Source organism: Haemaphysalis longicornis, unplaced genomic scaffold, assembly GCF_048455015.1.
Source record: "Haemaphysalis longicornis isolate Haplotype H1 unplaced genomic scaffold, Haemaphysalis longicornis Haplotype H1 scaffold_7, whole genome shotgun sequence".
NCBI lineage: Eukaryota > Metazoa > Arthropoda > Arachnida > Ixodida > Ixodidae > Haemaphysalis > Haemaphysalis longicornis.
In genome coordinates, this window is record NW_027526422.1 from 166,674,709 (window position 1) to 166,701,503 (window position 26,795).

General features: G+C 46.1%; 1 protein-coding gene across 1 annotated transcript; it reads left to right on the forward strand.

The window, feature by feature from the left end:
* The first annotated feature begins 6,991 nt into the window (after positions 1-6,991).
* Positions 6,992-25,493, forward strand: LOC144144825 (monocarboxylate transporter 12-like). Its single transcript, XM_077676335.1, has 5 exons — positions 6,992-7,028; positions 7,183-7,407; positions 14,156-14,299; positions 20,142-21,281; positions 25,331-25,493. Exons 1-5 carry the CDS (start codon positions 6,992-6,994, stop codon positions 25,486-25,488), a joined length of 1,704 nt encoding a protein of 567 aa, XP_077532461.1. The 3' UTR covers positions 25,489-25,493.
* Positions 25,494-26,795: the final 1,302 nt, after the last annotated feature.

Below are 26,795 nucleotides of genomic sequence, written 5' to 3' on the forward strand. Positions count from 1 at the left end.
CTCTCTTCTTGTCCCTTAATGTTACGCCTATCATCTTCCGTTCCATTGCTCGCTGAGTCGTCCTCAAATTAAGTTGACCCCTTTTATTGAGCCTCCTAATTTCTCCTCCGTAGGTGAGTACCGGTAAGATGCAGCTGTCATACAGTTTCTTCTTCAGGGACAATGGTAGGCTGCCATTTATTACCTGAGAATGCCTGCCGAATGCACTCCACCCAATTCTTGTCATTCTTATTATATCTGTCTCGTGGTTGGGATCAGGGGTCACTCGCTGGCCTTACCACTTCCACTGTGTCGCCACCTATCTGAAACCGCTGTCCTCTCCCGAAGTGATTGAGCATTACTTTAGTTTTCTGAATATTAATTTTTAGGCCCACGATTCTACTTTCCTTGTGCAGTGCGGTAATCATGCTTTGCAATTCGTCCCCTGAGTTACTTAGCAAGGCAACCCCATCAGCAAATCTGAATTGCTGAGGTATTCTCCATTAACCATCACGCCCACCTGTTCCCAATCCAATGTTCTAAATACCTCTTTAAGATATACTTGGTGACCGCGGGGTAACCGGGACGTTTGCAGTAACATACCGATACCTTCGTTTAAATTCCCCGCGCTATAGAACGCCTCGTGCCTAACAGAGAAGGGGAGCCTGAAAAATTTAGATGAGAATAAACGGAGCAGTAGCCATATACGTTTCGCCTAAAATGAAAAATCCCTGTCATTTCACGCAGTTTGCGTAATTATATTTCGTATAATTGCGCAGCAATACAACCCCGACATGCTTTCCAACCTCAGCAAACTCTTTTGTCTTTTTTTTCTTTCACAGCAGCGACCAATGCCAGCACTCCAGTTTAAGCATGTATTCTTCGTCCCTTTTACTAGCTGCAACTGACTAACAACGTACACATTGGTATTCTTCCTCTTGGCCGCCTGCGGGCAGGTTACTTAGGTCGACTAGTGTCAACGATGGATGCAATAAAATGTGAAAAAAACGCTTTACCCGTGGACACACCTTGAATACCTGTTTTATAGAAGTTTTATAGAAGTTTATAAAATGCCTGTTTTTTCTCCTAAGCTGGGTGAAAGACTACTTGAGTTATCGCCAGCAGCAGGTCCTTGTTAATGGTGTTTCATCATCTCCTGTTAGTGTTTTATCTGGAGTCCCACAGGGCTCCGTCCTTGCACCACTACTTTTTCTTATTTTCATCAATGATCTTCCCATCGGACTTAAATGCCCTGTATGGTTATATGCGGACGATTGTATCATATATCATCCTGTGAAATGTGCCGAAGACGTAGATGTGATGCAAACGGACCTTGACAGAATTGTCACTTGGTGTACAGAATGGCAGATGAAGTTAAACATCTCCAAATGCTATCACGTCCAATTTACGAAGAAGAAAAACAAAGTGCACTCTTCATTATCGTTGCAGAATAGTAAAATATAGACTGTAGACATGGTAAAATATCTTGGTGTGACCCTCACAGAAACATTAGACTGGACCACCCACATCGACACAATATTCAGCAAGGCATATCGTCTTCTTTATTTCTTCCAGAGGAATTTTAAGGATGCCCCCCAAGCACTAAAAGAAACTCTTTATTTCACAAATATAAGACCATTACTTGAATATGCATGCACAACATGGGACACCTCTACTGCAATATTACAAGAAAAACTAGAGAGAGTTCAAAAACGAGCTTCTCGGTTTGTAACCAGTAATTATAATTTTAACGTCAGGAGCTCAGAAATTATAAAGTCTTGGATCGAAATCGTTGAACCAGAGAAGAAAACTGCTAAGGTTGAAATTTCTGCACAGCATTTACAATAAGAAAACCGGAATAGATAAAGATTTATATTTAAAACAGCCACACTATGTATCCGCACGCAGAGATAATGCACGAAGGATTAGAGAATTCTAATGCCGCAATAATGTATTCAAACATTCATTTTTTCCTGACACTATTAGTGACTGGAATAATCTCCCGAACGAAGTGTTTCTTGCAGCGAATTTCACTGAGGCTATAAAGCATGCTGTATAATTTTATTTCCAGAATGGTATTTTCCTCATCTATTGTTGTTCAAGTAAGTGTTTCATTTTTATTTGTCTCACACAAACAAATTTATGTGCTGTATACTGTTCAAAATAACCCCCCTACAATAATGCCCTACGGCACTGTAGGAACGTGTAATAAATAAATAAATAAATAAATAAATAAATAAATAAATAAATAAATAAATAAATAAATAAATAAATAAATAAATAAATAAATAAATAAATAAATAAATAAATAAATAAATAAATAAATAAAGTCGTATAGACATGCTTCGCCGGACACTGCAAAAGCTGTTTGGGTAATGAGCCGGCGGCCATCGGCACCGTTGGAGTTGCCTTGCTTATCGTGCCCCTACGACCGCCTTACTGTTTGCGGTGGTTTACGAGCACGTATCCCACGAGTCACGACCGGCATGCCGGCACACAGCCTCGCGTTCTTGCGTTCTTGCACAGACCGCGGCGGTATTGCACGAGTACAGCGGCAAGGTACGTGCAACGCATCGTTTGTTTAAGAGCGTTGGTACTACGCTCTCTTGATTTATGCATATGTATTCAAGCAATAGTTTGCGCTGCGAAGTCTGGCTCGCAAATTCTCTTAGTTCCGCGTTTTAATGGATGTAGTTGAGGGTTAAAATTGCTCCGTAGAAGAGAGAGGATGAAACGCACTTGTCTCTAATTCAAGATAAGCATCTGTTGCAATTCAACTAGACGTTGGTGTGTCACGGCATCAGCATCAATAGCTCCGAACACAAAGAGAATACAATTAAAAGTCTTAAGTCCGCAGAGAAATGTTACGGAGATTCAGTCTAGGTAAATGTCCGTTTGATCCATACCTGCTGCTTTTGCACAGCGGTGGTTCAGTGGCTACGGCGGATGGTGTTTTGCATGGGGAAACGGCCATCCGTATGACAAGCCACCGCAATCCGTCCCCTCCTACTCCTCCTCGTGTTTATGTGGCTCGTTCCAACACCCGAAGTGTCATGCAATAATCCATGGAACAACACACTCACTTCCTGTGGAGGCCGCTTACGAGAATATATGCCGTCTTTAGGCAGCTTTTATTCACAATTTTAGTCTGCTTTCAGTACAAATTGGCTTTTCCATTTCAATTCGTATCCTATAGGAGTAGTTGAATACAGAGCACATCGTTTTATAAAATTTCTTGGCTGTTTCCTCAGCTTTTGTGTTCCTTTCGATACTCAGCGTTGCAGAAGAGGCTACCGTCATGCAATTATACGACATTACGAATACCGCTGAATTTATTCTGCCGTATGAAACGTAAGCTAATACTAGGTGTTGGGAGCCCGTAAACAATTTGGTAGAAATTTTTCAAGACACTGTTACCGAGGCGATGAAGTTATTCAAAAATATATAGAATCCTTGTATCGCAACAACTTTGGAAAACTTTAAAAATAGTGACCCCAGGTATCGTTCCTTTAGCTTTTTTTTGCGGTTGAGTTGGGAAAGAATGCTTAAAGAGTATATATCTGTAAAGGTTGTAGGTCACCTTAGATTAATTTTGCAATAGTAGAGTTTTATATTGTTAAATCGAAAGCATGTAAGGTTCTTGCGCACATTTATTGTCCATTTACATGCCTTTGACTGAGGGCTTGTGTCAGAGAAATGCTTAAAGGAGCCATGAAGAGAAAATACAACTTCGTTTAATTTGAAAGAACTAGGATTCAGTATCTTCTCAGCTCCATTACAGCCACAAAAGATGTTTTTTAACGAAGAAAAAGCAAGAAGTATTTAAAACTTTCAAATTTTGCGCCACAGTGACGTGTTATGAGCAAGAATGACGTCATACGGGCCAACAATAAACCATAATTTTCAGTGCGTTAACTGCACGTTAGCATTCAAGTGATGCGGTCAAATGGAACTAGAGGCCCCATTACAGACGTCCAGTCATGTGTCGTCGCGACAGGTCAGTTAGGCGGCCGCCAATCGCACAAACAGGTTCCGTGACGTCATTGAAAAGTTGCGGGAAATTGGCTAGGGGGTCGCGACTGCTTCCCACGTTCGCTTTCATATCTCCGTTATTTGTTAGAAGATGGCGATGATATTGGTATCATTGTGATCGGGACTAAGCAGTCTTTCTAATAAACGCAACTTGTATTTTGTCTTCATGGCTCCTTTAAGCAAGAATCCACCTATCCTGCGCTTCATCGTTAGAGACATCCGATGCCTGAAAACGTAGTGCGGGAAAGTGTAGCGGCCGGCAATAAATCTGCTTTCACGCTTTTGACGTTGTATGGGTAAGTAGCGCTGCGAACATATGTCCCTTTTGTGAGTGCTATATTTGTACTCTCTACCATCTAATCTACCGATATATATATGAAAACATAGTTTTATGTTTTTGTGTTTTTTGAGGAATGCCTACACGTATGATGCGCTAAAGCATGTGGGTGGTGCGTATGCGAACGGCTCAGGAAATGCCAGTGAGTACTCGTCGCGGTGGCTTAGTGGCTAAGCCGTAGCGCTGCTGAGCACAGGGTCGCGGGTTCGATTTCCGGCAGCGGCGGCCGCTTTTCTGATGCAGGCGAAAAGCAAAAACGCCCGTGTGTGCGAGATTGCCGCACGTTAAAGATCCACAGGTGGTCAAAATTAATCCGGAGCCCTCCACTACGGCGCGCCTCATCACCTGCGTCGCGTCGGCAAGTTAAACACTACAATCAATCAATCAATCACTTTTGTACGTGTTAGAACCGAAGACAATGCTCGGCGTTAACATGTTATCAAGACGAAACGGCCGTGAAGTCCTCCAAGAAACGATTGACTGCTCAAGGCTCGGATCGGTAAAGTTGACATTAAGGGTGAGATTTCGCCTACAACCTCATCCTAAGGCGCGACTCTTGCACAAGCGCTAACCGTCATATTCTCAAACGGAACTCAAGAATCACGATCACGTTGATAGATTGATTAATTTTATGGTATAAAGCACCGACGCAACACAGGCGATGAGGCGCGCCGTAGTGGAGGGCTCCGGATTAATTTTGACCACCTGGGGATCTTTGACGTGCGCCGAAATCTCGTACACACGGGCGTTTTTGCTTTTCGCCTCCATCATAAAAGCGGCCGCCGCGGCCGGGACTTTTGTAGTGCAAAGGCGAGAAGAGCTTGAAAGATACCTTTACTCAGAACAAAGCAAGTGCGTCACGCCACAGCAGCCGCTAAACATGTCACGATTAGCATTGATAACGCGAATACCTCCCCAGAGCCAGCAAGCAAGCACGTCAAACACAGCAACAAACAGGCGATACTAGCTTGGCTGCGAAGCAATATATACTAGCCAACGACTTTTCCCGCCTTTATGCATCCGGAACGACGCTTACATTTCTGACCGGCCGCGCGAAAACACTACATTATAGCCGTTAAATAACAGCACGACCAAGAACAGGCATAAAAATGTGAAGGGTAAGGTGGATACAATTTCAAGCACGGATTTATCTTTCGCGTCCCGCTTGCAACACGCGGGGCGGTTTGGTGGGACATGCTCCAGACCCGTTCATTCCAACAAAACACAACTGCACCTTTCAAATAAATCCGAAGGCATTGCATAATTATTCCGCACGTAATCAAAACTGAAAAAACTAAAACACCACATGGGTTTTTCACTAACGTGACCAAATTAGCGAATGTCAGTACGCCGTCACCAGAAATGGCTTTTTGTTTCGTGGCCGGGCCGCGACCGGATGCGTTGCTTGCAGAGCGCTCGCGCGAAATGCGTCGTCCATTGCAGTGCTTAGGACTGATTTTAAATGCAGAGCATTTCTTAGCCTCGCCTGTTCCTGCGTCGGACGGTGTCAACAGTTCCGCGTCCGCAGCAGGTGCGCCTCTCCTTCCCTCCTCTCTCTCAACAGCAGCTGGCGCGCGCATGCGTCGTAGTCAGCCCGTTCGCTCCGTCGCGGTCTCGGCGTAACAGGTGCGTGATAGCAGCGCGGTGGGGCGTGGAAGGGCGCGCGCTGCTTGCGCATGCGTGCTCTCCCCCCGTACTGCTCTCCCTCTACTGCGCGCGCTGCAAATATAGCGGCTAGCGGTCGCTCGTGTTTCAGTCACTGCGTTGCTCCTTCCTTCCTTGGTTGACGCTCGCGCCCACGTTTACTCGTGTCTGCTACTCCAGCATCACGGAAGAAGCGATGGAAGCAACACTGCCTTCAATCAGTACTGAGGCCCCAATGCTCCGCATTTACTCGTGTTCCCCTCGCGGGAAGGCGCGGGAATTTTTTTTCCTGTGTGCCTACCATAGCGACCTGCGCATGCGCTGCAGCCCATCCCCTCGCCCATGAGATGCCATTTGTGCCCCTATTACCCCCCTCCCCCGCTCCCCCCGCAGCGAAAATGGTCTTTCAGAAAAAGTTGTTTCGGCGAATTGTCCGGACCAAATAAATCGGTACCGTTCCCTACGTCGAGAACACGACTACAATAGCGCCCACAAAAAGCAGAAATTCCAAAGTGCGCCTGTTCGATGAATTGCGAAAATTCATTTCGACCAATGTATCTGCCAGATCTACGTTTTGAAGACATTTTGTGCCACTTGGGTAACAGGCTTAGGATAATGTCTGCAGTGGAAAAGGAACTCACATGATATCTATACAGCATAGGGCTCATGACGGCGCACAGTTTGGGTTTGGCTAGTTGGTGTCGGTTACCAATGACTTCGTGAAGTACAAAAAAAGAAGAAAAAAAACGGACAAGCACAAAAACCTCTTCGTGTGATTCTCCGTTTTTCTGCGCTACACGGTCATGGATTTTGACCAATGCTTTTAAACGAACTGTTTCGAAATTTCTGAATAAAGTTTCATTTATTAGAATAAAACATTTGTTGTACAGTGTTTTATTACGCTCATAGTCCCAGGTGCATGGTTAACTGAACTTCTTTACCATCCGAATACAAACAGTGCTACGGAGCCCATACCAACTTTGCGATATGACTCGCACAATGTGTGTAATGCTCAAGATGCACGTTACTGGTCAAGGTACATGAAATAATCAGAGGACTCGAATTCACAACTATTGCTTCGCTTTTTTGACTATCGAAAATCTCGTATACGATCCACCCCCGCCAAAAAGACACATCGACTTACCTCCCTTTCAATGCAATGCATTCGTACCTTTGCCGCTCTCGTGCAGTGGCCATCGACGGCACCATGGAAGACGAAATTCGCACGCTTCCGTTCGCGAAGATCGACCGCTGCTGGGGCCTTCTTCCACTGTGCCTGTTCTCAGCATTGGTCCTGTGCATCTTCTTCAAAAACGGCGCCCTCTTCTACGTTGCTTTCATGGAGGAATTCAGCATCAGCCACCAGAGCGCCAGCTGGCCGCTCAACCTCAGCGAAATAGCGTCCCACCTGTCAGGTTGGAAAAAGCGCTGCTTGTACAGTGATGTTTACGCTATGAGCGTGAACGCACTTTGCAACTTTTCTAATTTCGGTAATTATTATTTGTTTACTATTTTACAGGCAGCGATGTGTATGTTACAGGCAGCGATTTACAGGCAGATATGTGCAGCGGTGGCGTAGAGGTAGAGCATCCGCCTCGCGTGCAGAAGGACCGTGGTTCGAATCCAGGTGCCGGACAATTCCCACCGGATTAAAAAAAAAATCCGCGTATTGATGGAATTGCACAAAGGGGCTTGGGGTGCGGCCTGACCCCGGCAACCATTGCCGGTAATGCACTCCCTCACCAGAGCAGGATTGGCCACCCTGGTGTACTAACGGCCACAACCTCCCATGAATACGCCAATTAACCCTCGGCCCTCAGTCCCCAGCAGCTGCGAAGCAACTGACCACGGCGGCGGTCAGACCTGCGACGCAAAAGAGGGTGCTAAGAATCCCTGGATCCGGACAGGCCGCCAATGGAATCTGAACCTGGCAACGCTTAACGCTCGAACCTTATCTAGCGAAGCGAGTCTCGAGGTGTTGTTCGAGGAATTACAGGGCATTAATTGGGATGTAATAGGGCTTAGCGAGGTTAGGAGGGCAGGCGAAGCCTTTACGGTGCTGAAAAATAGACACGTCCTATGTTACCGTGGTCTAGAGGACAGAAGAGAACTGGGAGTGGGATTTCTAGTCAATAAAACCATAGCAGGCAACATAGACGAACACTATAGCATTAACGAAAGGGCAGCAGGTCTTGTAATTAGGCTCAATAAGAGGTACAAGCTCAAGGTGGTGCAGGGCTACGCGCCCACATCCAGCCACGACGACGAAGTAGTGGAACGCTTCTATGAAGATGTAGAATCGGCAATGGCTAAAGTAAAAACACAGTATACCGTAGTTATGGGGGACCTCAATGCTAAAGTAGGCAAGAATCAGGCTGGAGACAAGGCAGTTGGGAACTATGATCTGGGCTGTAGAAATAGTAGGGGGGACCTACTAGTTGAGTTTGCAGAACGGAATAACCTACGCATAATGAATACCTTCTTCTGTAAATGGGAGAGTCGGAAGTGGACCTGGAGGAGCCTGACTGGGGAGCATAAAAATGAAATAGACTTCATATTATGCGATAACCCTGGCGTCGTGCAGGATGTGGAAGTGCTCGGAAGGGTAAGGTGTAGTGATCACCGTATGGTAAGATCTCAAATTAGGCTAGATTTGAGGAGGGACCGCAAAAAGCTAGTACGAAAGAAGCCGATAAATGAGCTAACAGTAAGACGTAAAGTAGAAGAATTCAGGATCGCGCTGCAGAACCGATATTCAGCTCTTAACGAGGAAGCCGAGCTTACGACACAGGAAGCCAGCGACAGCCTTACACGCATTATCACGGAGTGTGCAGTAGAAGTCGGGGGCACAATGGCTAGACAGGATACTGGTAAACTCTCACAAGAGACGAAAGATCTAATTAGGAAATGGCAAAACATGACAATCTCTACCGCAGCTGACAGAATAGAACTGGCGGAGCTTTCGAAGTTAATCAATAAGCGTAAGACAGCTGACATACGGAAGTATAATATGGAGAGGATCGAATACGCTGTAGAGAACGGAGGTATAGCCTGAAAGCAGTGAAGAGGGGTCTTGGCGTGGGGAAAAATCAGATGTATGCACTTAAAGATAAACAAGGCAATGTCATCACAAATAGGGATAAAATAGTGACAGTGACCGAGGAGCTCTATAGGGATCTGTACAGTAGCCGGGACATCCGGGATAATGCCGAACGAGACAGTAGTTCAGAGGAGATAGACATCCCACCAGTAACGACCGAAGAAGTAAGGAAGTCTTTGAAAGAAATGAAAGGGGGCAAAGCACCTGGTGAGGATAAGATAACAGCAGACCTCTTGAAGGATGGCGGAGAAGTTGTACTTGAAAAACTGGCAAACCTGTATACGCAATGCCTAATGACCGCAATGGTACCGGAATCTTGGAAGAACGCGAACATCATTCTTATCCATAAGAAAGGTGACATGAAGCACTTGAAAAATTACAGGCCGATCAGCTTACTGTCAGTCGTCTACAAGGTACTTACCAAGGTAATCGCTGACAGAATTTCTGCAACCTTAGATTTCAGTCAACTTAAAGAACGAGCAGGGTTCCGTAAAGGTTATTCAACAATGGACCATATTCACACGATCAATCAGGTGATAGAGAAGTGCGCTGAGTATACTGAACCCCTATATATAGCCTTCATAGATTATGAGAAAGCATTGGACTCGGTCGAAACCCTAGCAGTCATTCAGGCATTACGGAACCAGGGGGTAGATGAGCATTATGTAATTATACTAGAGGATATCTGCATTGGGTCCACAGCTACCATCATCCTCCATAAGGAGAGCAGTAAAATACCTATAAGGAAGGGTGTCACACAAGGAGACACAATCTCTCCAATGTTATTCACAGCATGTTTTCAAGAAGTATTCAGAACGTTGGATTGGGAACAGGTGGGAGTAAGGGTTAATGGAGAATACCTCAGAAACCTCAGATTTGCTGATGACGTTGCCTTGCTAAGAAACTCGGGGGACGAATGGCAAAGCATGCTTTCCGCACTGGACGAACAGAGTAGAATCGTGGGCCTGAAAATTAATATGCAGAAAACTAAAGTAATGATCAATAACCTCGGGACAGCACAGCGGTTTGAGATAGGTGGCGTGGCAGTGGAAGTGGTAAGCGAATATATCTACTTTGGCCAAGTTGTGACCCAAGATCCCAACCATGAGACAGAGATAATTAGAAGGATCAGAATGGGGTGGGGTGCATATGGCAGACATTCTCGGATAATGAATAGCAGCCTACCATTGTCGCCGAAGAAGGAAGTGTATGACAGCTGCGTCTTACCGGTACTCACCTACGGGGCAGAAACTTGGAGGCTAACTAAGAGGGTTCAACTTATATTGAGAACGACTCAGCGGGCAATGGAGCGGAAAATGATAAGTGTAACATTAAGGGACAAGAAGAGAGCGGAGTGGGTCAGGGAACAAACACGTGTTAAGGACATATTAGTAGAGGTTAAGAAGAAGAAATGGACGTGGGCAGGGCATGTAATGCGAAGGCAAGATAACCGCTGGTCATTAAGGGTAGCAGAGTGGATCCTTTGAGAAGGCAAGCGTTGCAGGGGGCAGCAGAAAGTTAAATGGGCAGATGAGATCAAGAAGTTTTCGGGGATAAATTGGTCACAGTTGGCACAGGACCGAGGTAATTGGAGAATAATGGGAGAGGCCTCTGCCCTGCAGTAGGCGTAGATAGGCTGGTGATGATGATGATGATGATTTTACAGGCTCACTGAAGATAATTGAGTATGGGTTCATATTTCCATGAGAACATATGGGGAAAAGAAAAAGGAAAAGAACAAATACACGTGATAAAGAAAACGGAACCTACAAGGCTGCATAATCATTACACAAATGTTAATGCAACCGGTTATATGTTTTGCAAGCTCTGTTAAACAAACGTTTCCAAAACAAAACATTTTTGTAAGAATTAATGTGCTGAAGGGGGGACTCGCCCGTTAACATTCCTGCGGGACGTACCGCTACATGACCTACGGCTTAAATCCTATTTCGCCCTCCCCCCTTCCCCCTTCCCTCTGCGGGACCTCCCGAGCTGCCCCAGCCACTTTTCTTTTTATTTTTATTTTCCTTTCCTTTTAAGCGAGGGTAACATTCCTTAGCCAGCCATCTCCGCCAGGCATCATGCCTCGTCTCACCCTCCCCCTGTGCCTTGGCGGTTTTCGCCTGCGCACCGCCATATCCACCGGGGGCGAGGTACTCCTATAAGCACCTTTTCCGCATTCCCCCTGTCACTGACCTCTATCTCTAGCCGCCGTTGCTTTTTCCTTCGCCTCTCCGGCAACCCTTTCACTCGGCGTTCTTTCTGCGTTCTCGCAGATCAGTTGCCGCCATCCCTAAATTCTAAACTCTATCACCTACCTTTTAGATTTTTCTCCTTGTACTTCCCGCTACCACCCTCCTTTACGTTCCCTTTCCCAGTCCCCACCGGCCTGATAAGGTATTGGCACCCCACGCCAGACAGTTTTGGGCTCTTTTTCCCCTTCTCCCCCCCCTTTAAAATCTCATCGCATCGAATCACACCAATACCAGTGGTTTAACAGATTCATAGAATTGTTTCTAATGGCTTAGTTTGCTTATTTTACAAATATGTCTCTTCTGTACTGATATAAATATACAACTCTCACTTGCTAGAGAGCTAGCGTCGTCTAGTGAAAAATACATAAGCCAAAATGTGTTTCGTTGGATATTTCTTATTTCAGTAAACAAGTGGCATATTTCTAAAATAAACTAGACCTTCAGTAAAATTTCTATGGATTCGCTAAGCTTTTCATATTTGTGCACGATGGTTTTTAGGCCCGTGGGTACGGAATTAATCCATCCCATAGAAACGTGGTCAGCCGAGTCCCCCCTTAAAGTACTGATGTAGGCCTCAGTACATGTCTGCAACGCACACTTTTACGTCGAAGTCTACGACGTATTTACTAGGTCCACCCTGAGTTAGCTGCAGCCTAGGGCCTGCCGTGATGCAGATCACTGGACTCTTGTTTGAGTTGGAATCGCCTCCGTCAGCCGCGGGTTGGAGAGTCACACACGAATTCCCCCCAATTTTCTCGACTTTTATAGTCCTTGCTTCACCGGCCATTTTCGGGACCATCGCTCATCACGCCGATGCCGGACGACAGATTTTTCCGCAATCGAGTAGTTTTTACTTTCGCGTTAAAAACTGGTGGGTAGTTTCACGAAGTAAACCCGCATTATGGAGTTATCGAGAAAATGGCATGATGAAAATTCTGAAAATTTTGGGTACAGAGTGCCTGCTTAGTCTTGAGACTGGGAGAACACCGTATTTGCAAGATTCTAAGGCGCACCTTTTTTCGCTAAAGGTGGCCTTCAAACTTCTGTGCGCGTTATAATCGGGCTCCAAGATTTGTGGAGCGCGAATGTGAAGCCCGATGCGCGGCCTGTCACGTCTAAAGTGAATGTCAAGGCGTCTGAAATAGCCAACACTTCCAATGTTCTCCTCTAAAGTCATGTACAGTTTTAAAGCCAGCCGGAGCTGAAAAGACGAGTTTATGAAGCAGGAGATTTTAACGGCCCCGCTTGCGTTCAACGAAAAAAAAAAGCCGTATGCCAGCCTTCTGTCTTTGTAAAAATTTTGTAGGCCACGGTGACCGTGGCCGGAGCAGGCGCGCGGCCAAGCAGGGACGCTGCGGTTGCATCTGTCGGGTGGTTGCGTGGCTAAACAGAGCGACGGGAAATTTTGCTCTAGCTTTCGTAGTGTGGCTGGCGCGATAAGTGCAGCGCGCGGCTGGTTTTTCAGAACAGGTGCACTTCGCTTCAGGGCAGGCACTTCGCGCAGTACTTGCCACGCCATCCACACTACGAAAGCAAGAGCGAAAGTTCCCTTCACACTCATTAGCCGTGCAACCAGCCGACAGATGCAACCGCAGCGCCCCTGCTTGGCCGCGCGCCTGCTCCAGCCACGGTCACCGTGGCCTAGAAAATTTTGACCAAGACTGCACGTGGTTTCGTGTTTTTTCCATCGGTGCGGTAGAATCAACGTCAAGTTTTTTTCAAATTTTCCCCAGTAAAGTTACCTGCGCGTTACAATCGGGGCACGCTAAAATCGCGGGCGAACATGGAAGTTCTTGCGGAATTACTTTAGTTGAAAGCAGCGGATATGGGAAGTACGAAAACCTGAATTGTAAAGAAGCATACCTTATTACCTGAAAAAAAAAAAATTGAAAAGTTGATTGTTGCGAGCCAGCCTCCCGGCTGGAAAAGTGGTCCGAAATAGAGACGTGCGGCCACACAATGTGGAAAATGGCACTGAGTTAGTGCCTAGAGCAGGAGGAAGAAATTAGCGAAGCTGCCTGAATAGCAGAACTTCTCCGCCAAATAGTTCTTATTTTATTATCATGATAATGCCGTGTGACTTCCTTCAGTTGGTACTTTGGGAAAACAAGCTAAAAATAAGACGTAGACTCGAAGCAAAGAAAAGACAACACGCACGCTGGATGTTGTGTGTTTTCTTTTCATTGTTTCGCGCCTACTTATTATACATGATTGGGTTTCCCTTATGTAATGCCTTCAGGCCTTTAAGGATGCAATAAATGAAATAAATGAAATGAAATTCAGCCTTGAGAAACTGGTACAGCAGGCTACCCTATCTCACCCTGTTGTGGCTGCTCGCGCTGGTAACTTGCTTCGGCATGACTTCCAATAGAGTTTGTTTACGGATTATCACGGCCTACGATGGCAACTTGGAGGAGAACCGCTGATGTGTCCTTAGGAGACGTCGGCAGAGGGCTGGGAATAGTCGCCGTCGTAAATTTGGCACCATCCAAATACATGCGGAGAACGCGGCCAGTTAGAGGCTTGAACTAGCAATTGATAAATAAGTGTGAGTTTAAAGAGACGTGAAGCGTGAAAATATTGTGGTTCTCAGAAGCCAAACGCTTTTTTTCAAAGGGCTCGTTCATTGGGATGCCACTATCAATCCCATTTCGGACTCAATTTGTCCCCCCCAGCACTACATGGTTAATTTCGTTCTAGAGGTCGCATAGAGTTGCGCCTCCAAATGTAACTAATTGGTAACAGTGTATGTAACAAATAGGTCACTAATAAAATGCGCGCTATCGTTTTTTTTTGTTTTACATGCAGGTTTGCTGGTCAGCTTGTTGCAGAAAAAACTTTCTATTTACCAAATAGCTCTCTTAGGGTGCCTGCTGAACTCCGCATCTCTAGTGGCTTCAGCTTTTGTCCCCGACATCTTTTGGATGAGCATTACACTAGGAGTACTCAACGGTGAGTATGGACAGTCTATTATCTCCTAACCAGCTCTTAGGGCGCACCAACAGATACAAAGCTAGTGAACGGGCATCTTCTTACTGGTGTTTTGTGTTCTTCATGTTCTATGGTGAAATATTTCAAGCGTTCCTTCCAAACTTATTGGTCTATTATATAAAAAAAATTATGGAGAGACAAGGGCTAGGAACGGCGTTTACTAAGGCGTACGAGCAGCAAGCACCCCAGAAGATACGGTGATGATGATCATGTCCGTAGAAGATGATAGAACAGTGCCGCATGGCTGGTGCTGATGAGCATGTACAGATGAAGACGAGGTGCGGGAATTGTCCACTGGAGTTCTCCACCGCCGGGAATGTGGTCGCGAATGCTCGCATTATATTTATTCCTTCTTTCGCTAGTTTCATCGGCCCAAATCATGTTTCAAAAACTAAAACCAGAGTTTAAGTGAAGAAATTGGCGACACTCGGGTTACCACATATTGGTGGCCGCCACAAAGTAGCAACCGCACAGCTACAAAAAATGCGGGAGTTGTAAATTTTGCAAAGGGATTTACAACATGTAACTGTCACAGCTGCTGATCTAATAGAGGGTAACTACATGATGCTTGCAACTGACATGTTAAAGGGTATAAGCCTAGTTTCGGTGAAAAAATTGACTCCGGACGGTTTACCGTAGATCAACGGCCGCCCAAAATAGTAAAACAAGAGCTGCCTCTACAATGCATGTACTTCAGCCCCTACAAAAAAAACCATGGAAAGTGTAATCATTAAAGCTGCTGACGAAATCAAAGCTTGGGACATCTCCATGCAAAAAAGTGCATCAAATAAGCAATAAAAAGCGAACAACTCCGGTAGACTTCGTGGTATGAAATTATTTCTTCTCGATTTTTTTTCAGTTCGCTACTTGATATTTGTGACACAATTCTATGACTAGGGCTATACTCTCAATATCGCGTAGTCTGCGCGTAATTGCTACACGCAGGAACCCATGTGTTCTTCGGCACCGCTTGCGAAGACCTATCCGCTTGCCATCATAGTGTAAACGTAACCCCCGACTTCTGGACAGAGCATCTGGGTTAAAATTCTACCTCCTCAGTATTTTTTTCCTTTTTTACGGTGCCAGATTTTCTAAAGCAGTCAATCAATTTGTTATATTTCGCAGCACTATTCTTCGTAACGGGAGTGCAGTGGTACCTGGAGTGCAGTGGAGTGGTTTTAGGCCACTTTCGGAAAAGGGTACCTAAAACATGGCTCTGCAATTGGGGAACTCCCTTTTTTCAAGCAATCAGTCAAGTTATTGCAGTTTTGAGAGGCTATCCACAGAGCGTGCGCAAAAACAGTGTTTATATTTCGGACGCCGCGGGCATAGCCATTCCATTTGAATTGCAGAACGCCGTGCGTATAGTCTCGGTCTACTTGTTTACGAGCTTCGTTGTCAATACGTGCCGATAGTTGGCTTTATTTTGCTGTAATAAATTTCAGCGTTCCGGCGCGTTTTCTTTTGGGGATTCAATACTCAATGGGCAACAATTACCAGCACTTTGTATGCCGATAAATACCCACTACTTGCAAATTCCCGGAGGTGTCGTCCAGTCCATTATGATTCCCGGCTGGTATGTGAATGCCCCTGCTTTCAATGTAAGCATTCCATTTATTTGAGGAATTTATTGGCATTGCTGATGTTGAATGGGCCGCATAATAAAACATTTGTAACCTCAGCCACATTGTCTTACAATTTCTTTATTTTCTCAGCGACCTGCGACATATCAAATTTTTAGAGAGGCACAGGTGTGCAAGGAAATGCGTAAGACGCACTCGTTTCCGGCGTTGATGTATAGCGGCCGCTTTTTAGTAGCATTACGGCCGCCCCTGACCACTCCACAAACCGTCATGCTTTATCGTTCTCTTCTGTGTGCAGGACGAAAACTGATAAATGGCGATAAAAAACACCATCGCTGAAAGCTTCGGGAAAAAAACTCGAGAAGCTTTCTGCCGTATTACCACTTCAGCTAAGCGATACTTTCTTATTTTTGTAGAAACTCAATGGAAAGGACTGCAGAAGCCAGTTGTTAGGAAAGTCATTTTCTAGGAATGGCAGCAGGCAAAAGCCCCAAGCGTCCATCCGTCAGCTTGAGAGCATGCAAAGATTGCCACGCTTCAACAGAGCAGGCGACAGTAGAAGGCCGCTGTCACGCAGTAGATCCCCTCGGCTAGAAGGCCAATGTCCAGGGAGCGTGTATTCGAGACAGATGTGGTGGTAAAATGGCCAACGATGCTTTGCGACGCCTTTGGGGGAAGAGGGCTGATGGAGGTCTGTGTCAATAGAGAGAGCAGAGACCACCTACAGCGTTGAAACAGAAATGCGGTGGGACGCAAATTTCAGGTGCTGAAGGGCAACTATGATAGATGCAATGGAAGGAACAGCGCACATTCTAACAAAGGACGACAGAGTAACACACCACAAGCGCTGACTATCAACTGATGACTTTATTGCAAGCTGCGGAAAATAAATAGCACAGTTACAGCACAGTTACAGTTGTATTTTCGGCACCTAACAAATTATCTCAGCTAAGTAAAAGAAGCAACCCTGTCCGCAAAGAAAAAACCAAGTGTAGTACCAGTCATAAGAAAAAATTCACTGAATGCGAAAGCGGCGTTGTGTACCGGATCCCTATGGCCTGTGGCAAGGAATATATAGGCCAGACAGGCCGATGCTTGAATGAACGGCTGAAAGAACATGACTACAATGTCCGTCGTTCTTCACGAGGCCACGCGTGGCAGCACGTACGTGACTGCCTGCTTTGTGCTGGTCGAATCCCCGTGTTCGATGACACAACAGTTATCTTTAAGAGCAGGAACCAGACCACGAGGGAACTTGTTGAAGCTGCAATGATTGAAAGAGCTGGCGATAAATGTGTTAGTGTGCTCTCGTTAGCTATCACGCCAAAGGAAATCGCATTCTTGGAGGCCAGAGAAAAGTGGATGGGTGATAAATTCAGCGACGTCATAATAGTTTGACAAGCTGGGCATCCTTCTCTTATCTCTTTGTGCGCACTTGTTGCATTTTTCCCCCCTGTAACTGTGCTATTTATTTTCCGCAGCTTGCAATAAAACCATCAGTTGATAGTCAGCGCTTGTGGTGTGTTACTCTGTCGTCCTTTGTTAGAATGTGCGCTGTTCCTTCCATTGCATCTGAAAACCACCAACTAGCCCAACATGCCACCCTTTTGAACTATGACAGAACACCCATCAAATGAAATCACAAGGGGTCCCTCGCGATGCTCGAGAACTTGGTAAGGGCCGCGGTAGTGCACTTGCAAAGGGTTTCGAGAAGCCCCCTTAAACATCGAAACATAGAAGCGTGTTGTTAGTCCTAGACACGGACGCCAGAGTGGCACCAAAGAAGGTTGACGCAAAATTAGCTAGCCTAACACACCTTCAACGTGATTGCGAGTCGGGTGGGTCGCAGAGTAAGCGGGGCTGTGTGCCAAGCACAAGCGCAGGGCAAGGGCACAGAAGTCCGTCTTTGAGCGCTGTTCGGATGCCAGCAACGGTGAGAGGCAGGTAATGCACCCCTTCAGCGGGAGAACCGTGAGAGTGAACGCTGTTTTCAAGCGACGCGGAAATAGTTCAAAGAGCCCATTCAATTGCGGGTGGGTGGCAGTCGTACGGAGATGTATGCTGCTGAGTTGCCGAAGAAGTACAATCAACATGTTCAACTCAGTCTGTCGTCCCTGGTTTGTGGCGGCTGTACAAGAGAACAGTAACAGGCAACTCATGTTAAGACAAACGTTCACAGATACACTTAAGACTGACTACGTGTGCGAACACGAGGGAGTTTCATTTTGCGCCAAGCTGTGCCATCTTAAATCTCTAATCCTAGGTTCTTCATGACTGACATCGTCGGGCAATGTCTTAGTTCATCAGAGGTATACACCGTAACGGTCCATAAAGATCGTAACAGTTGCGGCTGTGTCGGCCGTTGGTGGTTTTAGCTTCAAGGAGCGCTGGCCTTTTTCCTCGCCGGGCGGAATATTTGGGGCGAAATAATTCAGTGTCTTTTGAGGAGAACGCCGGCGTAGGCGTCGGTAACTGAGAAGCTGCTCCTTGCAACCATTCCATATGATGAGCGTTCTATCGTGCGAGATTCGCGAAGCAGTAGCCTTTTACGCCAGTGCATCGTCGATCGAGTAAGGCAGCGGAAGAAATTCAAGTCTGCTCCGTCCTGCGAGTGTAAATATTCAGCGGAGCTACAAACATCGTTATAAGATAATTTGTAGATACTTTACTGCATATCTCCTTGCCATTGGTAACGACGGTTGCTATGGCTTTGTTGGCGCAATTACATACACTGGTCGGCATTTTCGCGACTACTGTTCGGACTGGTTGTCAGAGCTGACCCCAATCTTGAGAGACAAAACCGGCGCACAATAGGTATGGGTTGGAGTGCTTCCTGAAAACACTCCCAAATACTGAAAAGTAAGCGATTTTTGTCTCTCAGAAGAAGTGTATACAACCAATGCATCCTGCCGCTGATGACATATGGAGCAGAAACTCGGCGCCTTGCTAAACAACTACAAAACAAACTTAGGTCGGCTCAACGGGCCATGGAATGAATAATGATCGGAGTAACATTTAGGGGCAGAAAAGTAGCTTCCTGTATCAGGGAGCAAACTCGAGTATATATAGATCATATCATAGTTGAAACAAAGAAAAAGAAATGGAATTGGGCTGGCCATGAGAGAAGATATGACAACCGGTGTACCACGGGGATAACAGAGTGGATACCAAGATATGGGAGTAGAAGAACGGGAAGGCCAATAACACGATAAAGGAATGAAATAAAAAAAATCTGGATAAAAGAACGGACTTGATGTACGCAGGACACGAGCGGTTGGAGGTCAATGGGAGAGTCCTTCGTCCTGCAGCGGACCTGGGTAGGCTGTTGATGATGATGGTGATGATAATGAATGTACGCAGGCCATTTGTTGGTCCCTCTGGCTGGATTGGTGAAGCATCGCATGACAAATGCGCCCCGAGCAAAACGTCTAAACCTCTCCCTTAACGGTACAAACTATTCAATTTTCCCTTTTCAACATACGGTGTACAGTTCTCAAGGACGCGTTATGCCTGTCGGGTATTATAGATTCTGTTAGGACGCATTAGATAGTCGGCCAGCAGTGTACTGGTGTGAGGAGAAAAGTGTTCTTGCCAAGCAGTAAAATTCACGACCTTTGATTAGACCACACAGATGGAAAGGTGCCAGTATCTAAAGAACATTTTGTTGTTTCGCAGCAACGGTCATTGCGGAGCAGATGTGGCTGGGATAATTGCAACGGGGAGATGTCTCAGTCAGGCTATATATACGTTCTTGTTACTTTTCGTGCTGCGCTAGGCAACGTAGGCACTGGCAAATGGTCTTAAAAATGAGACCTCACCCACAGATTGCACGAAAAACGCGAAATTTTCGCTTTAAACCATGCTTAGCCCGAATAACACTGTAGCCTCTGCGGGTGCTGAAATACCTTTGTTTATAGAGAAACGAATGAGTAAAATAATGATTTTTTGATTTAACAAAGTGCTTCATGATGGCGTTGGGAATCTTCTTCAAATTGTTTGAACCACTAAGCAAAATATTCGCAAATAGTTCAAATTTTTGTTTTTGGGTATTTAGTTGTTAAACAATAGAATGAATGAACGAATTATTGCCAGTTACCCTCTCATATGAATTGCATATGGTCAACCGGCAAATATTTATGTCTATCCAGGCAGCATACCCCGCTGCTAGTGATTCAGGTAGTGGTGACCGCAAGTGTACATTGCATCTTATTCTTTTTCAGGCCTTGGAATAGGAATGGGCATCCTCTCTGTGTCCTTCTACGCCATTGGATATTTCGACAAGTACCGTGCCACCGCAAGTGGATTCAAGTACGCGGGTACCATGGTTGCCCCCCTAGGCTTTCCTCTTGTATTGTCGGCACTTATACGAGAGTACCAAGTCAGAGGTACTCTGCTGTTGCTAAGCGCCGTCACGCTCAACTTGATTCCTTTAGCCATGCTCATGAAGAACCCCAGGTCTGTGCCCCTCCGTTGCAAAAGAGAGGCTGATAAGGGGCCTCAACAATGCGATTCTTCAAGGGATTCCGTCGACGTAGGGTATGGGCCCGAAGCACTTACCACTTTGAGCAGCATCGGGAGCGCCACCTCTGAAGTCGCACTGGAAAATGGCAAGGACGTTCAGGGCACCCGTCAGATTACCACTACAAGATCACCAGGAACGCAACGCAGCGTTACCCTACCGTCAAAAAACTTGAGTCCGTGCTACTTCGAAACGCATTTTGAGGACGGTATACCTGGCAGCATCACGCCTGCACTGGACGGGGTCAGCAAAGATTCCTGTGCCAATAATCGGAAAGAGGAGCAAAAGGTATTTTATCTTGAAAACTACGAAGTCAACAGTAGGAAAGAAAGACGAAGTTCGCTCGAACAAGACTCTATTTTAAACATCGACAATAGCACCCTAGCCTTCATAAAAAATCCAACGTTGTACGTGCTGGTGGCGACGTTCACGGTTGCAGAGTACGCGCTGCAGACCTTTGAATCGACTGTCCTTGATTATGCTATGGACAAGGGCATCGCGAGAGATCAAGCGGAGCCTTTTATAACGTACGTGGCAGCGGCCGAAGTTCTGGGTCAACTGACCGTGCCTATCTTGTGGGACCACGCAGGCTTCCGTCGCACCCACCTGGCGGCGTTGTGTCTAATAGCTGCGGCTGCCTGCTTTCTGGCCATGCCACATGCCACCAAATTTTCGCACGTCATTGCCACCGCTATGACGCTGGGCTTTCCCATGGGCTGCTTGCTCACATTGAAGCCCGTGCTGCTGGGCGACCACTTGGGCGTTCTGAGACTGGCTGTGTGCTGGGGCATCCTGGGGATCGCCATGCTGCCGTTCGCCTTCGGAGGGCCGCTGTTAATAGGTGAGGCTACAGTGGGGATCCTCGATTTACCAGTCCTGGACGGTCCGCGGGCAGTCCGAGGACTGCCTTCAGACCGGAAGTCCCATAATACATGGAGAAATCGTGCGCCGGATCGCGTCTCGGGCAGTCCGCGGACGATCCAGGACAGATAATCGAGGAGGCCCAGTATTCGTTAAGGTGGCATTACGAAGCAGATCATCTGTTGGAAGGATTTATTTATGCACGGCATGAAGTTGTCATAATGGAGTGGCACGTTTTTCCTTACGGAAACAGATGAATGCCGGAATTTGGTCTATGCATTACTTAAAAAAAAGTGTAGTCAATAGCAATCTGAACAAATTGTGTTACTCATTGAGCATTCCTTGCTTAATGTGGTACTACACGTAAAGATCATTCTGCCGTGGCGTAGCCAGAAATATTTTCCGAGGGTTTTTATACGCCGGTGGTAAAAAAACGAAAAGAAAGAGAGCCCGCACCCAAACATTATCTCAGCCATTTTTTTTTCTGCTTCAGTAAAGCCGAAGGGCTGGTCGTTTCGTTTACTGTAATATGTACTAAAAATACGAGCGCATACAGGGCTCTGAGAAACCATTTTTGTCAAGAAACCAACGCTCTTCTTATTTTGATTGTTGCGTTGTTATTTATGAATACGGTGTGTACATATCGTGGGAGGAAAGAACACCACGGAAAGGAAGGAATTCTGCACACAGAAAATTTGAGGGGGGGGGGGTGGAGGAGGGCGGTTTTTCTGACACAGACCCCCTCCCCCCCTACGTCCCTGGCGCTCTGCAATGATATTGGTACGAGTTTTAGAGCAAGTAGAGAAAACCATGGACACACCGGTCTTTCTAAAATTCTAGAAATATTAAGGCATTCATTCATTTTTATTTCCTTAAGGACCCCACTGGGGGGTATTACATAAGGGGGTATTACATATTACATTACATTACAAACGTTACATAAGATCACGTTTCCCCCACCCTGTGGAAGGAAACGTCCCGGATTTGAGGATTTGTGGGCTGTTCGAGAGATAAAATTAAAGGTACCCTTTCATTCGCTACTATGACCCAACAAGGAAACTTCCCTTTCTCGTGTATAATGTAGACTTTCCTTTTGTTGTCACGGAATAGGCATTGTTAGAACGTTCTTCGCGGAAATATCAGCATATTTTACGCTCTCGGCTGTTTAGGGGTTTAGTTTTGAAGAATGTCCAAGGTGTTTTATTGGTGCGCTGTCATTTATTTCATTCCATTTATTAACTAGTCAAATCCCAATGAATAGCGAAATTTACCAGGAACTTCAAGGAATGATTTTGAGTGGTTTTCTAAATGGTTAGTATTAACGTTTCTTTTTTTTCACTGAATGCACTTGGGTGCAAATGTACATACCACGTATGCACATACACCTCTCGGTAATTTCTTTTAGAGGTTGTCCCACATAATTCCACACAGTTAAGAGACCAGAGGAATCACAAATAGTAGAGTCGTAAAATTCTCTTAGTTGTCAGGTTGATAAATGAGCACACCTTGGTTTAATTATACCATGTAAACGTACATGTGTCGTACATTTTTTCTATGTTGTCCCGCATACCTTCCGACCGAGTGGAAGTTCAACGAGTGGAATCACAAATAGTGGATTTGTCAAACTATGTTAGTTGTACCTTGCTAGTCAAATTTGCTACGCAATTAGTATTCCACTCAATAGTTACCCAGTGAAGTCTGCACACGCAACCGCCCAGCCCAGAAATATAAACGCAGGTTTTTTTTTGTTGGCTTAACTTATATGACGCATCGGGGCACGATATTGCCATCTTACTATGTGGTCCATTGGTGTAGCTAGACGGCATAATGGCACGATTCGCTCTTGTATTGCGTAAGCAACAGAACGGCCACGTCGGCAAAAGTGACGGCTGTCGTTCTGGGTGGGGGAGAGGAGTTGTGTTTCTTTACTCGAAGAGAAAATAGAAAATGACCCAGCTGATAACTGCTTATTGGGTTGAGGGCACCTCAGCCAAGAATGAGTCTAGGAGGAGGATAGAAAGGCAAGAGGATAGAAAAGGAGAAGAAGAAAGAGGATGGATTACACTTTCTGGGCCTGTAGTAGACGTCGTAGAGCCGACACCTTTAATAACAGCAGCTAGGTACCGTAGGATGATGAAACTCCAAGTACAGCAAGAATCGGTTTTATTATCATTAAGAGATTTGAATCATCTTAAATTCGCATAGAAACCTGAATGGTGCCCTTCACGCAACTTAGAGGTGGTTATTACAGCCTTACGTTGTCGAGTACCCAAGTTAAATAGGTATCTACACAGGTCTCGTCTGGCGCCAACAGCTCTGTGCAGCTATTGCAACGAAGACGAGTCTGTCGAACACTACCTTTTGACATGCCGACGTTTTTCCCGACTGAGACGTCAGTCCCTGGAGGTGCCGCTTTACATACAGTTTGGGGATATCCCTAACAATGCCGGCTATACTATCGTTCGGGGTATCCGAAACGGGGTTTTCCCGCCGGGATGTATGCTCTGCCCTCCTGCGCTACATTGAAAATTCAAAACGATTCTCTTTATGATAGCGATTGGTCACCCTCGCTTTGATTTTTCAGGATTTGTTTGTTTTTCTCAGAACTTTTTCCAACCGGTCTAAATTATCTTTCCTAAGCGTCTCGTGATTAGCTAAGAATTCCATTCATTTTAACCATCCTCTGTTGATTGGCCGATCCCCTGATTTGGTATGTGCCATACCTAAAGGCGCAACAACAACAACAACAACAACAACAACAACAACAACAACAACAGCAACAACAACAACAACAACCCACTTAGCACGGAGAGCACTGGCAGCATCATAGCCAGTCCGAGACTCCCGTGGCCTGCAAAAAAGTTCAGCAGGGCACGGAACGCCTTTTATGAGATGAAAGGAGAGGATCAGCGAGGAGTGGAAGGAAGGGAAATGCGATTTGAGCAGAGTCGAGCGACGTAGTGCAGCGACTGCTATTCAGCCACGCGGGACGAGGGGCTGTCCTATAGGGTCGCCTCCCCCCAGTTCATAAGGCACGTTCAGATGCGCTGTGTCACTGCTTCTAAGCGTTCATGCAGTGTCAAGTGGACTGTGAAGCGATTGCAGAGGCGAGTAGGGAGCAGAAAAGAATGGGATGCGATTTACGGTGGTGGTATCCCGAGGCTGCCAAACAATAAAAGGAGCGTTAGGCCGCAAATTCTTCCGCTAAGCATTGTGGGACGTTTTTTTTTGTACATCTATGGATGAAAAACAGGTTCGCCCAAGCTATTACCATAAGTACACGCAACTAAAAAAGGCTAGCCTAGCCCAGTGATGGTAACGTGACAGGTTTGTTTACTGCAATTCTTTTCAGTTCAGGGTAACGCCGCGCTTATCGATGTCTTTGAAGGACAACGCAATGCGGGAATCAAAGCGTGCTAGTTAGTGCACCGATCATTAGTCTACCTGGCGTTTGAAGGACTTTCGTGTGTGCTACAATGAGAATGTCTATAGTATTTTGAAACGTCGCACGTGTTCATTCATTTTGAATGCAATGGGAAGCTACAACGCGGGCTCGAAACTGCCGCTGCTCTTTAGAGTCGATTTTTACGGCAAGTATAATTTAAACATGATAAAATACACTACGTTCCCACACAAGCCTATCTCGCTTACCGCAAGCGGTTTGCAGAACTGTTAGTCTCGGTGGCATACTCAGCTTTGCGGTATGCGTAATGAAAGGTTGAATTGCTTTATCGAAACGGCATTGATTATGTAGCGTATAAGCAACCAGATGTTTCTAGCACTGTAATCACAATTACTACCGCTGCAGTAACGGCGGTGACGATAAACTACGAACCCCTATTTGTTGCGGGGTTGTAATTGCGGTACGGAAAATTCTAGTTTATCGAGTGTCAGTTCCTGTGATAGGGATATTTTCGAGTGGCCAGCGAGTAGCAACGCTCGCCTTTTATTATGTCAAGGTTATTATTAGCCTTTTCGCTTGGAGCTTAAGGTATTTATGCTCACTGGGGCGTTCTTTTTCTATTCCAGGTGTGTTCCGAGACACCATGGGATCGTACGACAATCTGTACCGCATGCTGTCTGCTCTCTGCGCCACATTTGCTGCTGTTATGCTGCTCTTTGCCCATTTCGAGACGCGGACACAAAAGCGCCTGAATAGTACAGGACGCCCTGAGCGCCCCCTTTGACTGCGCCCGTGTACTGATTTTGAAATGATTGAGATGCCTGAGCTGGACGTTCTTCGCCGAACGAAATGCTTGAGGCGTCCCAGGGTTTGTAGTTGGGCAAGTTTGTGCATCTTCGAACAAAACAGCGCAAGACAGAGGACACAGTAAAAAAAGGAGGCACACGAGTTGTAATGCCGGTTTCGAATCAGTGCATAGCGTGGCCATTGGTTATACGAGCCGTCTACTCGGAAATTTCTCACCGATTCAAGAGGCTCAGTATGCTGAGGAAGTTTTAATCAAAGGGTAACCCTGCGGTAGGCGCATTCGTTTAGGTCTTCACAGCCTGGTTCGGCGCAATAAGTCTACACCAGGGCGTTGAGGCGCAGTGCAGGGGATGACTGCGGATTAAATGCGGAACCTTCCTATTTGCCGAACATTCTTTACCAGGTCCTGCGGGGCTGAAGGGTAATGGTCAACCAGTTTGCCTATGATAGCGCCGTCTGGGCTTCCTGCAACCGCAGCCAACAAGAGGAGCCTACGCCCCCGACACCCATTACCCTCCAACGCCAAAGCGATCACCCTATCCCAAATATACGCCCCCATCCACAATTATATCGTAGCATCGACAATACCATTTTAGCCAAGTGCAAATGGGGGCCCTCCAAAACGCTGGAGGAGTGGCCCTCTAAAACAGGATGCCAACGCCCCTCTTCCAAGAGTCTTCCAAGCTCCTCAACACGGACCACATCTAATGGGTACATTCCATTTTGTAGGAGGAAGAGCAGCACTCGAATCGCCAACCCTGAACGACCAATGCCACCTGGCAGATTTTGTCAAGGGAATTGTTAGAGGTGCCTAGCACGGGGTCACCTAACCCACCTGGAAGTTTTATCGATATGAGCTTGGGGTGCCTATAACCCAGCCCTCTCTCCTTTATCCACTTCTCCTCACCCCGAAACTGAGCCACCGCGGAGTGTAGGCAGTTCAATGTTTACTGTTTGGGTACGTCAGTTGTACCGTCGAAGTTGAGGCAGTAAGAGTGGGGAATTTCGGCTTTGAGTTCCAATGAAGCTGTCTTGGAAGTTTCCAATAGCACCTGAAAACAGCCAGAGAGGGAACACTGACAGTGAGGCTGACACCTTGGTTGATGCGATGACTTAAAACTTGTTTCTTAGCAACCATAGGCCGGCGTACTCACTCGTGAGTACACTCATTTGTACTCATTTGTACTCAAACTCACGAGTGAGTACGATTATGAGTGAGTACACGCCCAGAAAAAAAAAGTGAGTATGATGACGAGTGAGTACAGGGGTAAGTCCACAACTCGT

Coding starts and splice junctions, on each gene's coding strand:
- LOC144144825 (XM_077676335.1), top strand. CDS start 6,992: ATGTGTGTAATGCTCAAGATGCACGTTACTGGTCAAG. Junction 7,408..14,155: donor AATAGCGTCCCACCTGTCAG/GTTGGAAAAAGC, acceptor TTTTACATGCAG/GTTTGCTGGTCAGCTTGTTG. Junction 21,282..25,330: donor CGGAGGGCCGCTGTTAATAG/GTGAGGCTACAG, acceptor TTTCTATTCCAG/GTGTGTTCCGAGACACCATG.